Source organism: Rhineura floridana, chromosome 16 (assembly GCF_030035675.1).
Source record: "Rhineura floridana isolate rRhiFlo1 chromosome 16, rRhiFlo1.hap2, whole genome shotgun sequence".
Classification (NCBI taxonomy): Eukaryota; Metazoa; Chordata; class Lepidosauria; order Squamata; family Rhineuridae; genus Rhineura; species Rhineura floridana.
In genome coordinates this window covers 37804559-37821095 of record NC_084495.1, presented here as the reverse complement: position 1 = coordinate 37821095, position 16537 = coordinate 37804559, and the positions used below count along the sequence as shown (strand labels likewise).

Sequence of the window (16537 nt, the reverse complement as noted above, 5' to 3'; positions counted from 1 at the left end):
CATTATTGGACACTGGATAGAGGAGTTCCTTGAGGGAAGCATTTTCTTTCCCCCACAGGTCTCCTAGAAGTTTGTTTCCCACCCAGTGTGGACACATTCCTGAATCTCACTCTTCTTGTAAGAAGCCCTATGAAAGGGCAATGCAAGGAGTGTCGGCATGAAGGACCTTCGGGTGCTCATGGCCTGGCCTCAGCTGAGTCACCGATAGTGATGTTTAACTTTCAGCCCAATTAGGCACCAGACTGTTTATGCTGCAAAGAATTTCATATGGAAAACACATTAAAAAAAATCACCAAGGCCCAGTTGGAAAGTAACAAGCAAAGGACTTCAGTGGGGAAGTGGTCCCAAGTGAGACCCGCGGCTGCATTTTGTGGAAGCAGGATGCTCTAAGGACGTGGTGCTCATTACCAGGAGTTCAAAGAGGAAGAAGTCACCTTCCCAGTCTGCTAGGGAGTGCCCAGAGGTGTTTAGCCAGCAATGGCTGAAAAAAATGGTGGGCTACAGGGGCAGCTAATAGTCAAGTGGGCCTCTCTGAATCTGCCCATGCAGAGCCTTTCAAAATAAAGTTCAACAGATGGGTTTACAAATGCCCCCAATGGATAGCCTTAGGGTGCCTACGCTGTATATTCCACGTGCACCATTTTTAATTTTAGTCCATCATTGTTTCTAAGTACAGTAGAAGAATGATGCCAATGAATAAGCATTTGTGACCATGACCAGGAAGGTCCTTAGAGCCAGGCTGAATGTGAAAGAATAGGTGGCCCTCAATTGTTCCAGCAGGGTGGAGGCCTCAAAAGCCTCTGCTGGGAGGCTGAGTGCTGCTCACATCGATGGGCTCAGCGCGTCAAGCAGAAAAGCCCTTCCTTTCATCACCATGGACAGCTCCAGCAGCTCGTCTTGCAGCAGTTTACACAAGAGGCCTGCAGAAGCCTCAGGATGGATTCCCCCACTCATTGTACCTTGATTGATTGATATCCCGCCCTTCCTCCCAGCAGGAGCCCAGGGCAGTAAACAAAAACACTAAAAACACTTTAAAACATCATAAATACAGACTTTAAAATACATTAAAACAAAACATCTTTAAAAACTTTTTTTTAAAAAAATGCAACTCATAGGTTTGCAAACCAGACAGGGAAGGTGCAGGGCACCTTGAAGAGTGTGCAATTGCTGGAATGGAGGGGGGCACAATTATTGGCAGAATGCAAGCGAGATCTGGTGCCAGCCAGAGGAGTCCTCCTCAGAGGAAGACCAGGAGGCTCCGGTCTTGGACCCAGCCCTGGCTCAGGCTCCATCAAAGGGTGAGGGGGCGGGATCCTGTGATGAGGCCCAGGACAGGCCACCTGCACCTGGGACTAGTTCTCCTGCCCACCCCTGGGTAGGCTGAATGTTCCACCCTGCCTTTGTGGGGTGAGCTCACACTCCCGCTGTTCCATCATCCTGAGGTGATTTGGGAAGTTTAGAAAGAGTGTCTTCTTTACCCTTAGGATGCTGCTTCTTTAAAAGGGATTTCATTTCCCAGCCAAGAGAGCTTTGCTGCCCCAAAGAGGCCCTTCACGACTTCTACAGTTGGTGCTATTCAATACCAGAAGCACAGAAATGGTGTGAAGAAGCCAGTGAATTCTTGCTTCTGTCATTTGGGACTTTGTGGGGATGGGCAGGTAGCAAATTCAAGCAAGCCAAGAAATACTTTTGTCTGGCCAGCAGCTTGACCTTATGTGCACTTGAGATCTCCATGCCAGGCACAGTTGTAGCTGTTGGATTTTTCTGCCTTCCCTGCAGCTCCTAAGGGCATGGGAGCGCTGACAAGGAAAAGGTGGTGATCTACAACCCCTAATTCCTTACTCAGTATGCTTGTTTGCGAGGAAACACCTGTGAGGAAAGTCTAATCTGATCACAGAACCTGGGACAAGGTCTTCTTTCTTGGGGTTGTTTATGGGACTTCGGTAGGTCGCTTGCCAGGCTCTTACTATTTTCAGAATCACATGAGCCAGACTGCTGGGGGTTGACTCCAGGAATGTTATTTACCTGCCTGTCTCAAGTCTTCATTTCTCTTGGAAGGAGAAACTTTGCTTAGCGGTCCACGGTTTCTGTTTTTAACCAGAAAACAGCTCCAGCATTCTCTTTGTCAACTCAGAGGGTACAGCTTTTGTGACTGTTCTGTAACCCACAAACACATGCCAAGGGATAAAAAACAACAACAGAGTCTCTTGAAGACTGACACATTTTTGTGGCTGGAATAGCACAGTGGGGAGGAGACCCTGGCTGGGAGTCCAGAGTCTGTGAGTTCAAATCCCCGCTCGCGTCTCCTGGGTGTCAAGGGCCAGCTAAAGATCACCCGCACAGTGAGTGGCTCAGGGGTGACATGCCCTGCCACCTGTGCAGCCGTGGGCAAACTGCATAGTCCCAAGGAGCCCAGTTGCCCCCCAGCTGCCAGTTGCGGACAAGGAAGGGGCTGGCTTGTGCAGCTGTGGCAAGCTGAGCAGCCCTCGCCAGCTGGAGAGGACTAGCCTCAGAGGGAGGCAATGGTAACCCCCTCTGAATACCACTTACCATGAACACTCTATTCATAGAGTAGCCATAAGTAAGGATCGACCTGAAGGCAGTCCATTTCCATTTTCAAGTTTGTGTGGAGTAGAGGCTGCTTCACCAGATGCATGACTATGAAAGCTTATGCCGTGATAAAATGTGTCATTCTTCAAGGTGCCCCAAGACTCTTTGCTGGTTTTGATGCAACAGTCCTCCTATATCTGCCCCACTGGAAAGTGCTTAGGGGTGCAATTAGTGCACATCTGCTTATAACCTTGTTATGCTGCAGTCTAAGTTTGTAGCCTAAAAACATGCTTGGACAGCAGGCAGGTCTACGGGGTCATGGATAAGAAGGCAGCATGCCTCTAAGGAGCCAAAATCTGAATGAGTTGTGCTAGATCTCTAGCGAGCAGGGATATGGCCAAAATTAAGGGGGTGGAATCAGGGAAGGGTTGGGGGTGAGTGTCAAGTTGGACAATATCTCCTATCAAAGAAACTTTGCACTTGCAGATCTGTTGACAAGTTATTGGATGGGGCTATGTAAAAGGAGCTGCAGCAGCAGAGTTCTGGGGCAGGGGTTATGGGCCTGGCAGTCTGCAGGGTCCGTAAAAGAGGTGGTCTGGGGGGGACTGTCTTTGTGCTCTCTGTGCGTCTTAATCAAGCTGCCTGAAAGACTGAGGAAGCCACAAGACTCAGTAATGCTGCCACCCTCTCCCCCCCACAGATGGTAGAACCACGCTCGCTTATGGAAAGCAGATTCCAACAAAAAACCTTTTTCTAGATCATAATTTATTTAAAATGTTTCCCATACAAACACAATCATGCAACAGTGTGAATGAGCAGCACTGCAAGGAACTGGGAAGAATAAACATGCAGCATTTTGAGTAACTTCTCAAGCCATTGCAGGACCAGACTCGGGGGATGTCTGCACTGATAGCCAAGGGACCGAAGCAGCTTCACAGCTCATTAGAATCTTAATTGCACTGTAACAATATATCCTCACAACTTAAATAATCACCAGGCAAATCACTTCTGGGGATGCCCATCTGAAGGTTATTGCAGAAACAATTCTCCAATTAATCAATTCATCTCCCGTGTTTCTTTATAATCTTCATGTGCATAGACAAATGCTTTGGGGCCTTCCAAATTGAGAGTCATTAAATGCAAGCGCCATGAAACCCCTGTTAGATCAAGTATCAATGTTAGAATGATTAATACACAGATTTCCTATTTCAGCAAAGACTTTGTGTACATTCAGAATTGTAGTGCATTCAGAATCTAAGAATCCTCTCTCCATCACCAATTTATTTTAGCACTAGTTAGGATATTACAATACCTACCCATTTTTAGGCAAACCATTTCTCTGCCTCCCTTTCTCAAGGCAGAAGGGGTCTAAAGTATTATATAAGTATACTTCCTGGAAAATATTTTCTATTTAAAGGCAAAGACATTTAATATTTGGAATGGGTTTTGTAACCAAAATTTCAGGATGTGCTCACCCAAATTTGACAGCCACCTAAGAACATAAGAACATAAGAAGAGCCTGCTGGATCAGGCCAGTGGCCCATCTAGTCAGCATCCTGTTCTCACAGTGGCCAACCAGGTGCCTGGGGGAAGCCCGCAAGCAGGACCCGAGTGCAAGAACACTCTCCCCTCCTGAGGCTTCCCGCAACTGGTTTTCAGAAGCATGCTGCCTCTGACTAGGGTGGCAGAGCACAGCCATCATGGCTAGTAGCCATTGATAGCCCTGTCCTCCATCAATTTGTCTAATCTTCTTTTAAAGCCGTCCAAGCTGGTGGCCATTACTGCACCTCTAAAAGTGAACATTCATGTAATAATATAAAACTGAACATGAGCATTAAAATTCAGAAAACAAGATCCCAGATATTCATTTTACCATATGCAAATTAACACACACTCTCAATTAATTGCAGCTCTAAGGCTCTATTTCAGCCATCTCCAACCTGGTGCCTTCCAGAAGTTTTGGACTATAACTCCCATCAGCTGCGGCCAGCAAGGTGTGCCTGAGGCTCATGGGAGTTGCTGTCCAAAACATCTGGAGGGCACCAGGCTGGGGACAGCTGCTCTGTTTTCTTTCTGACCAGCAGAAAAATGAAAATTCAGTCATATAAAGGCAGAAAGGAAACAAGGAATCTCTGCAAGAAATCACATTGAACAAACTTTGTTCTCTCTCTGATCACCCATTTGGCATTTTATTTTAAATAAAAGTTTGACTATTTTTCTTCTTCTTTCCAGAAAGAATTCTCAGCATATTTAGTACTCACAGTTCAATTAGACAAAGGTATAACCCATGTGGCACCCTCCAGATCTTGTGAACTACAACTCCCATAATTCCTGGCCATTGGTCATGCCAGCTGGAGTTGATGAGAGTCCTACAACAACATCTGGAGGCCCTTCCACTGGCCACCCCTGAGTTAGGCTCTTAGTCCATGGTGGATCTTGAGTGGGATGACATCTAGAATGATGAACCAAGTAGACCCAAAAGCTGTAACCAGTAGTCTCTGAAACTGGAATAAATGATGAATGATCATATTCATAAGATATTCTCATTACACATGCTTTTTTTTTTGGCTAGATGGGGGTATCCTACAGAACTTGAAAACTAGTTTGTTTACCATTTCATCATCATAATTGTTGTGGTTAGGCTTTTGAGACTCCATAGTATCCTCAGCATTACAAGCAAGAAGCCAACAAGGAACTATCTGAGAGGTTCTCGAGGTTGTCCACTGTTTCAACAATGCTGCCTATGTTGTCTTCTGGAAGCACCCGAGATGCGTTGGACCGAAACTTCCTCAGGAGGGACTCTCTACTGAGAGGTTTCCTCCAGTGCCCATAGAAAGTGTTGCATCGGCCAGTGAGCATGTCTCCATTCTGCAGGATCAGCACCACTTCAGCATACATCTTGTCAAAGTTGTCCTCGTTGTCCTCTGGGTGTTCCACCACCACCTTGGAGAGCAGTTGCTTGAGCTGCTGGCGGCCGGCACTGCCCTCCTCAAAAGAAGAGATGCCCATGTTCCCGTCCAAGAGGGCCGTGCAGGCATTGAACTGGAACGAGTGCCTGGCTTCATGCTCGGATTCAGGGAAGGGCCTGTTAATGTACTTGGAGGGTGGGACTCTCAGGACGATGGTGTGGATAGTAGAGGGTGAGAGGGAGGAGCTGGGGTCATGGATCAAAAGTTTCCTGGCCGAGAGGGCAGCCTCCACCACCCAGTGCATTCCCAAGTGGGCCGGGAAGCTCTTGAACGCAACGTCCTGCTTCTCCAGGAGGAACATGCAGTGGCTGTTGGCCAGCAGGTTGAGTGGCCTGGGCTGGTAGTCTCCATAGAAAGCACTGAAGCCAGCGCAGCCGGGGACATGGTCCAAAATGAGTGGGTTGGCCTCCATCCCACGGGCCGCTAGGAGTGCCGCCTCTAGGCCAAGGCGGGTGGCGTTGCCAATGTGCAAGGGCTTGGCCGAGGTGGCAGCATTTGCCATGGGTGCCCCTGCCAGCGAGGCTGCGATTGCCAGGGCATGGCCACACTGGGCTGCATCCAGGGAGAGGAGCTTGGCTATCGCGGCAGCGCTGCCCATGGTGCCAACCACAGAGGGAGGATGGAACCTGGACAGGAAAACCCAGAGGTAGTCAGGCAGGCACGGGTGAGTCAGAGAGCCCCCGAGGTGACTGTGTGTGTGTGTGTGTGAGCCTTTTATGGAATGAGTTGGGGGCCCTCCAGCAAGGGAAGTCTTGTTTATGTTTTATAATGCTGGAGCCCACCTTGTGCATTCAGGATGTGATAAACACAAATATGTCCACAGGGACTAGCACCTTTTTCTGCTCCCTGTCTAAACTGTGGGAGGGGAGCCCACCCTCCTTCTTAGCCAGTGACCACTTTAAATATATCAACAAATGCAAAGGAGCAGTGCCAGGGATTTGCTCCACTATGAGAGACAGGAGAGGACAAAATTCAGAAGAGACAGTAAACAGGCCAAGTGATATATTTCACTAAGCCAACTAAGCTCAGCTGACTGAGTAGCAGGCAAACTTTTGCATCACACAAAAGTACTCTTCAAGCTGCTGCTCTTCTCTGTATTCTGATCCCATCAGATTGGTGAAATTGTATTTTATACTTTATAATATATGTGTATATTTTGTTAGCCACTCTGATGACGACGGTAGAAGAGTGGGAATCATCATCGTCTTGGGGTCCACAAAGGCCAGGGTCTGATTGCATTTTACTGACTTTCCTCCCTTAACACCCCCGCTGCCCCCCTCTTGTCCTAGTGCTTCTGTGCCAGCCACTCTGCCTTAGTTGCAGCCTTGGCCAAAACAACAAAGAATCCTGAGTAACAGAAAAGCTGCCATGCTCCTCCACCAACAGAGGCCCGCTGCTTTCTGATTGTCTAGCAAAGGCTCACCACAGAGGTCACAAACAGCAGTTACCTCTTGGGGATGTTGTGAGCTTCGCGGGAGAAGCGCAGGAGCCTTCCTTGCACCTCAAGGCCCACATTAAAAGCCAACAGGAAGTCGAGGCCGCTGGGTCTGCAGGCTGCTGGCAGCATCTGGGCGGCTGCAAGGAGAGCCGGCACCAGAGCTCCAGAAGGGTGAGTAGCCGGGTGCCAGGTGTCGTCAAAGTCCATCGAATGAGCCTGCAAGAGAGACAGGAAATGGGAATCAGGGGAGATCTTTGCGTTTAGATGTGGCTGACAGTAAGCCATGCATTAGGTTTTGGAATATGGCTCTGATGGAGAAAATGCCTGAATTCTTCTGGAAGAAGGATAAGAGAGAGAGAGAGAGAGAGAGAGAGAGAGAGAGAGAGAGAGAGAGAGAGAGAGAGAGATGCATGTTAGGACTACTGAAGGCTGGCATTCAGGTGATATAAAGCCCCATTGGATGCTGCAGTCCAGACAGAATTGGTGAGGGAAATAATATCCTCTCTTGGGTCAGCATGAATAAAATCCTCAGTGCTACATCCCTTGTTCCAGTGGAGGCTGCCCACCCACCCAGCATCCCACAGTTCCTCTCTCCTTATGCATGGCTCCCTCCAGGGCACAAAAGAGGGCAAACACCTTACCGCCACGCCGTTGGCAAAGGCAGCCAGAGCAGGAGCCAGCCTGAGGCCTTTCCTTCCATAGACATTGCTGATGGGGCTGGGAGAGTATGTCTCCTGTCGATGAGAAATGAGAAGCCAGTGAGAGAAGGACAGGGCCACCTCCGTGGCATCGCCGCCTCTAGCCTGGGGATGTTCAGAGCCTCCCACTGACACACATCCCTGAGAGCCACACCATTTATTTTAAGACAGGCCTTCCTGTCCATGGGATTTCCCTGGTTTGGGGCTTGTATCTAACAGGTAAGTCATACTCAGAGTAGACCCATTTGAGACCAATAGTCTTAAGTTTGTGATGTCAACTGATTTCGATGGGTCTGCACTGAGTGTGACTTAGCTGGATTCAACTCTCTGCTTTCACAAAGAATATCAGAATTCCTCTTCAAGGATCCCTGAGACAATTTCATTCTGCATGGTGCTGGATTCTCTACGTCACTCAATGCATTTTCCTCTCGGCCTAAAGATGTCAGCTATAGTGAAGAAGAGGGAGGGCATGGGACTAGGGGCTGGGCTGAGAACCCCCATGCGACAGGATTGTACGCATCCCATTTCATGTGGGACAAAGAGATTTCCTAGAGCTGGTTTGCACCAGCCCCCAAGTAATCTTGACCAAAACAGCATCAGAAGAGCCTGGCTGCCTCTAGATCAAGCCAAAGGGGACCCATCCAGTCCAGCATCCTATTCTCCTAGTGGCCAACCCGATGCTCCAATGGGAAGCCTGCAGGAAGAACCCTGAGCGCAAGAGCCCTCTTTGACATGCGTTCATGTGTAATCTGCAAATGTCCAATCACAGATATGACCCCTGCAGGGAAAATTGTCATGTGCTGATCAGGAGGTAGCCCAGTCCAAGGACAACCTTTATCCTGGCATGAAACTGTATGCAATGGAAAGGATGAGATATTCCTCACTTTCTCGGAACAACCCTTGAAATGCAGCCGTTTCAACAAGGGAGTTCCTCGACTTTTAGCACTGGGTTCCATTGCATCTGGGCCTGCTGTAAAGACTCGTGCTGTTCTCACCTGACAATACCGCAAAGCAATATCAAAGACGTGGGTCGTGCTGCCCACCAGCCCCACCCCGATGCTGTCGAGGATCATTCTCTTGCTCCGATGGTGAACCACATCCGAGAGGTGATCAGGGCGGGCGCCGTGGATGAAGGATGCGAAACTGCCTGTGACTGTCTCTTTTGACGTGCTCCTCTCCAGGACTGCCAAGGAGAGAGAGCAGAAGTGTACTGCTAGAAAAGGTGCTTCAAGGGTTGGGATTTCAGACTCTGCCCTGTCACCCTGAGTGTCACCATCCTGCTCAGCCAGTCCTATGGACCTCAGTGGGGCTAACACTGCATAGAAGGTAGAGCCACTGAGCCAAAACGGTGAGAAGTCAGCCAGAGGGATAGGTGGCCCAAGAGCTTTCATGAGCCTTGCCCAGCTCTGGAGGAGGAAAATGAAGATCCTGCTCCGGTGACCTGGAAGGAGCATTGTGGGATCAAAGAACGAAATTATGTCATTTCCAAACTTGCCACACAGAGGAGGGCCAGGATCTCTTGTTGATGGCCCCAGAGTACAGGACACAGAAGAATGGGCTCAAGTTACAGGAATCCAGATTTCATCTGAACACCAGGAAAAACTTCCTTACTGTTAGAGTGGTGCAACAATGGAACCAATGACCTAGGGAGGTGGTGGGCTCTCCAACACTGGAGGCCTTCAAGAGGCAGCTGAACAGCCACATGCCAGATATGCTTTAATTTGGATTCCTATATTGAGCAGGGGGTTGGACTGGATGGCCTTATAGGCCCCTCCCAGCTCTATGATTCTGTGATTCTAATCAGTGGCAAAACTGAGAGATACTCAACACATTACTTATTCCTTTAGCTCCCCAGGGCTATGAGCACCTGCTTTGCATGTCGAAGACCCCAAGTTCAATCCTTGTGATCTCCAGGGAACAGATACCAGGGCTGGAAAAGATTCCTCTCTAACTCAGGTCTCTGGAGAGCCTTTGCCTGTCAGAAGAGACCAGCCTTTGCCAACCTGGTGCCCTCCGGATGTTCTGGACTACAGCTCCCTTCAGCTCCAGCCAACATAGTCATCTAAAACATCTGCAGGAAGCCAGATTAGTGAAGGCTGGACAAGAGACACTTTGGGACAGACAGAACTATAGCCTGATTCAGTCAACAGCTTCATATGTTCATATTCCAGCAAGGCAGCAGTGGAGAAAGCATGTAACATTTGAAGTTCAAATAGCCTCACCCAAAGGCACTCCCCAAAGGATGTTTTCAGAAGGAAGCCACCTTTCCACCACACAGTGCATTCCAGAAAGCGGGGGGAGGGATGGAAAACCTCTTTGGGTTGCGTTCTTCCTTCTGTGTATATTATATTTCTAAACAGCTCATTCTTTAAAGTAATCAGAGCTCTTTCCATCTAGTTGTTAGGCAGTCTCCGCTGAGCCATCCTGCTCAAGGCTAGATCCTTTTACGTTCAGAAGCTGAGCATCCTGCCTAGATCAATTTCTATCAATCACAAATCCTGCCCTGGTGGTTTCATATAGAATCACTCCAGATTGGGCTTTATCAACTGATCAAAGAGACTGTAAGTCAATTCATCAAATTTGTTTTTATCAGTTAATTGATTAACTCTATATACATTTACATACATCTAAAACAATTGTTTTGAAGAAAAAGCTTACTTTATTAATATGTCATACAACAGATGCCAGAATTGGAAGAGGCATCTCCTCCGGGGTGTCAGAAACAGCAGGGGGAGGGGCAGTACCTGTTCTAAGAGGCACTTGCAAGCTGCTATTTTCATATGTAATTATATTAAAAATTAACTCAGTTTAAAATGTGCTGCCCAATTGCCTTGGGATGCCTTCCAAGGCTGCAATTGATTGACTAATGGATTAATCGATTTAAAGGTAGCAGTTCCAGCCCCGATTCACAGTGCAAGAGAATAACAACGTCCCTGCAAGGTGAATCTGCTTAAGGAAGCAGTGCCATTAAATGGGACATACTCAGGCTTACTCAGATGCAGATCCCAATCTGTATTTGGATAACTTTATTATCTGCACTTGTTTTTCAAGTTTTATTGTTATTTTAGAGGCTTTGTTTGATTAAGCAGTATATAAATCTTGTCAAGTAAATAAGAATGAATGAAACTGACAGAATTTCATCTTAAGCAAGTTCACCTCCCTTTCAGATTCCAGGCTATTGCTTGAGCCCTTAATGGCAGTGAATCCTGATATGTCCTTATCATCTCTCTAAGTGTTCAATTTCTTCGGCTGTTTAGTTATTTCACTTCTTTAATTGCTGGTAATTTTATACAGCTCACAGCAGGTGTTGTTGGGCTCCAAATCTCATCAGCTCCAGTCAGCATGGCCTACGCTCCAACATGATGGGAGGTGTAGTCCAACAATACCTGGATGGCATCACTCCCCTCCCTGCCAAAAGAATTTCAAAACAGCAGTTTTCGTCAGGACTACAATAGGGGAGGGTTGGGTTGAAATCCCCACTCCCCATCTTCTGTGCTCCCCATAATTATCAGCCCTCCCAGCAACTGCTATTTGCATTTAGTGCAGAGACAGTTATTTAACAATCACACCTAGTTTGGTCCTAAGAAAAGAGATGGGGTTGCATTAATTGTTACCCATGTTTGAGGGGAGGGGGCTTTAAAAGCCTTTACACAAAGAAAGAAACAAACCTTTAGCAGACACTCTGTGCAAATGCCTGGATGCAGCAAAGATCTTGTGGGCGCTCTAGAAAAGAAGGAGATGGCATTTTGTCACTGGGGCAAATCAGGTGGTGCTGGAAAAACACTCCACTGTTTATTCTCTGAGCTGCTTAAATATGAGCAAATCAAGGCCAAGAGGGAAAACAAACTCTGTGTGTAAGTTTTGGTGCCGAGCAGGGGGAAATCAGCTGTTCAAAGCTCCCAGCTTGAAGGTTTGCCCTGAAGTTAGAAGAAGTGACAGCACAGAGGAATACAAGAATTTCATCATCTGAGACCAAGTCAAATTCTGAAGGGGTGACTATAACAATATTAATTTCCCCATAAAAGCAAAACTTGTGAGAGCAGTTTATCTTAAGTGATCCAAATGCACAAGAGAAAGAAATGCAACAGCCCAGTGACTGTCCCTTTTCTTTGGGAAAACAGGACCATATTAAAGTCTTGGCCCACAAATAAGCTCTTCACCAAGTCTTTACCTGCAAGGTAGAAGAGCCCATGTTGGCCGCTGCTTCTGGTTCCTGAGCTGTGGGATGTTGCTCCAAAGTGATGTGGGAGTTGCTCTCACTTCAGACCTCCTCAGTGTCAGGGTTTATATCTCCCTTGTAAATAGATTTCAGGGGTGGTGACATCAGCCACAGTGTGGACTCAAAGGGGCTGGTTTTTCCTGTCAAGGGACAATTAATTTAAGGGAAACCCCTTTCTTCTCAGGAAACAGTGGGTAAGAACAATAGCTTGCGGGAGGGGCAGGATTCAAGGTACCCAGAGCAAGAAAAAATGCCATAAGTGCCACTCCCAAGAAAACGACATAAGCGCACAACAGGCCCATGTTCGCACACCCTGACTCGGCTCCTCCCAGTTTCCTAAGGTGATCATAAAAACTGTTACTTACCAGGAAATGAGGAGGAGAACCCTTGTGGCCACTTGGTCAAAATTTCTCCCAGAGCAGGTAACTTCTACATGAGAGTCCTTCAGTATTCTGTTTGTCTTTGCTGTCTGTTGCTTTATATTGCTTTGTTTCGTTGCTTACATGATTTGTCTTTTTCTTGTACCTTGAATGTCGTCTCTTGATGGTTCTGCACATTCATCCCATAATTTGCTGAGGAGGAACCAAATCTATCTTGATTCCAGCTTCCTTCTTACAATGTGTTTTTAAAAATGCTTGCCAGTATGGAAAGCTCAATCTTTGGCCAGTAGATTCTATACTTCATGTTGTCTTAGGGGATATCTGATTATGGCACTGAGTATTATGGTATATACACAATGCTAGTTCATCCCATCATCCAGCCTTGCATAATAGGGCTATATAGATCACCTGTGGCAAATGGTAAATATCTGGGCATAGCATCGCTCAGATCTGGTATTGGTGGTTGGCAAACAGAAGTCATTCCATCAAATTCAAAGATAATTATTTAATATTTGGTATCTATCTGAGTACCATATCACATTTGTCCAGAGGTGGTTGCATTTCAGAGTCTGTGTCTACCATTTCCAGACTCTTCAAAATAACAACTGTATTTGCACAGATATTAAAAAGAGGTAAACAGAAGGGGGAATTAGCATCCTGCATTTAAACATTAAATTGAAAACAATGACGGGTGGTATCTCGTTCTCTCCCATGCCGACAAATGCACGTAGTTCTGTCTGCAGAGGCACATGGAAACTTGCAAACTTATATATACTCATCTGGATTAAGCCTCACTGAAAACAGTAGGATTTACTTCTGAGTAAACATGCCTAGGGTTCTGCTGGAAATCAGAATGCCATCGTTTTTGCATTGACGGTGTATACAGAGTCTGTATATTATTTGGCTCAAATAGACTCAGCTATAATTTGTTATTTGTAGAATAGAAATGGAGTGTTTAGTGCTAAAAATCAGAGGATGAGAGAAGGATAATTTTTTAAAAATCTGGTGCTTACACCATTAACCATGCCTGATATTCCATAACATCAGCATCTATCTGTTTTGCAACTGCAAGAGCAGAACAAGATGAACAGTCCCCCAGAAGCTGGGCTGCCTTACAAGGCAACTGCCCGGAGGTTTGTGGGTGAGCCCTGTCCATACATGTAGGAGGTTGCATTGGGGTCCTCCCTTCAAAGGCAGGAACTTTCAACAAAGATGGGCAGGAAGGGACAGGCATGTTATCCTGGCAAACATTAGGAGGCCCTGGCAACATACTCCCCAGCCTCACTACTAAGCATAGCAAGTGGGCAGATCTGGGTTCCGAAGCTTCCATTCCTAATACTGAAAAAAAGGTAAAGGTGTCCCCGCACTTGTAGTGCAAGTCGTTTCCGACTCTTAGGGTGACGGGTTTCCGACTCTTAGGGTGACGTCTTGCGACGTTTACTAGGCAGACCGTATATATGGGGTGGGATTGCCAGTTCCTTCCCCGGCCTTTCTTTACCCCCCAGCATATGCCGGGTACTCATTTTACCAACCATGGATGGATGGAAGGCTGAGTGGACCTCGACCCCTTTTACCGGAGATTCGACTTCCTCCTTCCGTTGGAATCGAACTCTGGCTGTGAGCAGAACTTCGGCTGCGTTACCGCCGCTTACCACTCTGCGCCACAGAGGGTCTCCTAATACTGAAGAGGGAGGCAAAAGACATCACAGGCAGAGGAACAGGACCCCACCCAATACCACACAGCATGAAGGCTGGTCAGTTTTTTTACCCTGCATCTTCCAGATGGAGCAGGCCTGTGAATATTTCCTGCCTCAGGAACTCTTAAAGAGTCAGCACCTATCCCTTATGCTCACAGGCCCAGGGATTGTTGCAATCTCACCAGAAAGCAGGAAGCAGCCTTGTTGCAAAGGAAAGCAGTGGCCCATCTAGCTGAGTTTTGTCTACACCAGGGATGGAGGACCTTTGGCCCTCTGGATGTTATTGGACTCCCTCTCCCAGCAGCAGGATAGCAAATGGTCAGAGATTATGGGGGCTGCAGTCCAGTGGCAGCTGAAGCACACCAGGTTCCCCGTTCCAGGTCTGCACTGACTGGCAGTGGCTTTCCAAGGTTTTAGCCTTACGTGGAGTTGCCAGGGGTGGAACATGGGACCTTTTGCACGCAAAGGAGATGCTCTGGGCAGTGGCCTTTGCCTGTCATAAGCCCATGAGAGGGCACTTCACTGCAGATGTGAAGATCCCATGGTTGAGCTCAACAGGACAACAGACACTTGGAATGGAAACCTGCCATCCCCCACTTTGGCCTGATTCAGACAACAGGTTTGGTCCAAGGCAACAGGTCAGTGGCAGAGCACTTGCTTTGCAAGAAGACTGTCCCAGTTTCTATGACTCCGGAGAGCCACTGCCATCCAGTGTATGCAACACTGAGCTGGTTGGACCTTTAGTCTCAACTGACATAAGGCAGCTTTCTATGTCATGAGGACATAAGAAGAGCCCTGCTGGATCAGGCCAAAAGGGGCCCAGCATCCTCTTCCTCACAGTGGCCAACCAGATGCCCCTGTGGGAAGCCTGCAAGAAAGACCTGAGTGCAGCAGCAGCAACTGTCCCCTCTTGGGGTTCCCAGCAACTGGGAGTCATAGAATCATAAAATAGTGGAGTTGGAAGGGTCCTATAAGGCCATCGAGTCCACCCCCCTGCTCAATGCAGGAATCCAAATCAAAGCATTCCCGACAGATGGCTGTCCAGCTGCCTCTTGAATGCCTCCAGTGTCGGAGAGCCCACTACCTCTCTAGGTAATTGGTTCCATTGTCCTATAGCTCTAACAGTTAGGAAGTTTTCCTGATGTCCAGTCAGAATCTGGCTTCCTGCAACCTGAGCTCATTATTCTGTGTCCTGCACTCTGGGACAATCGAGAAGAGATCCCAGCCCTTCTCTGTATGACAACCTTTCAAGTACTTGAACAGTCTATTGTATCTCCCCTCAGTCTTCTCTTCTCAAGGCTAAAAATGCCCAGTTCTTTCAGTCTCTCCTCATGGGGCTTTGTTTCCAGTCCCCTGATCATCCTTGTTGCCTTCCAACAGTGGAGGTAGAACATAGTCATTGTGGCGAGAAGCCATTGATAGCCTTGTCCTCCATGAATTGGTCTAATCTTCTCTTAAAACCATCCTTGTCCACAAATTCCACTTTGCTGGCAGGAATTAATTTGTCTCAGTCATGTGTTGAGTTGTAATCTGTACAGGTGTGGGGCCCCATCTTCAAGAAAATGAGCACCAGCCACTGTGTGGAATGCCCAGAATGCACTTGTCCCTTTGCTTCCCTTTCTACAGATGCCACCTGCCTGCCCAGCTGTCCCAGTTTCCTCCACAAGAAGCATCTTTGGGTGCTGTTGGGAATTTGGTTGTCATTCTTTTGTCCTGCAGCCAGCTCCAAAAGAAGAATCGGCAGCTGCCAGGTCTTAATTTTAGCTTTTTGTGGTCTAAGGAAGTCTGGCAGGGAGAAAAAGCAAAACAAACCCCTTATGTGCAGGTATTTATGAGGCTGGTGGCACATAATGGAAATCTGGGGTTTTAAAGCTCTCTGTACAGTCCAGTGATTCAAAACAGAGCTGGAGCTGGAAAATCACAGCTGGGTTGAAGATGGGAAAGGGCTGAACCAGTGATGTGTAAAGGGGGTGGAAATGCTCTCAGGGAATGGGGGGGCTTTTTTGGAAAGGCCAGTTTGATGTGGACCAGATGCTGCCTGAATCAGGGGGTGGTTTCCTAGCCTCCCAAAGCCCTGCACTAATTCCCTTTGCTCTTTTGCATCTGTGACCCTCCCCTGTGTCCTTTGCATTACTGCACATAATTTTAGAGATCAGCCTAGTATGAAGGAGATTTGTGCAGATGCTCAACTGAAGAGACTACTCCATGTTCCCCAGTCCTTAACCAGTCAGCAGAACAGCATTTGGATTCCACAACCATCCACAAATTTTGCTTTTCATGACCCACATTCTACTATCCTTTTTGCAAAGGTGTTGAGTTTAACCCAGGAGAACCAGTGTGGTGTAGTGGTTAAGGTGTTGGACTACGACCTAGGAGACCAGGGTTTGAATCCACACACAGCCACGAAGCTCAGTGGGTGACTTTGGGCCAGTCACTGCCTCTCAGCCTCAGAGGGAGGCAATGGTGAACCCCCTCTGAATACCACTTACCATGAAAACCCCATTCATAGGGTCGCCATAAGTCGGGAGCAACTTGAAGGCAGTCCATTTCCATTTTGAGTTTAACCCACAAGGAATGTCTCCTGAG

At 47.5% G+C, this 16537-nt stretch overlaps 1 protein-coding gene across 1 annotated transcript; it reads right to left on the bottom strand.

The window, feature by feature from the left end:
• Positions 1 to 5220: 5220 nt before the first annotated feature.
• Positions 5221 to 9938, bottom strand: LOC133371278 (cis-aconitate decarboxylase-like). The gene is made up of 5 exons (XM_061598503.1): positions 9878 to 9938; positions 8651 to 8838; positions 7599 to 7688; positions 6968 to 7173; positions 5221 to 6145 (listed from the first exon to the last, which is right to left on the bottom strand). Exons 1-5 carry the CDS (start codon positions 9936 to 9938, stop codon positions 5221 to 5223), a joined length of 1470 nt encoding a protein of 489 aa, XP_061454487.1.
• Positions 9939 to 16537: the final 6599 nt, after the last annotated feature.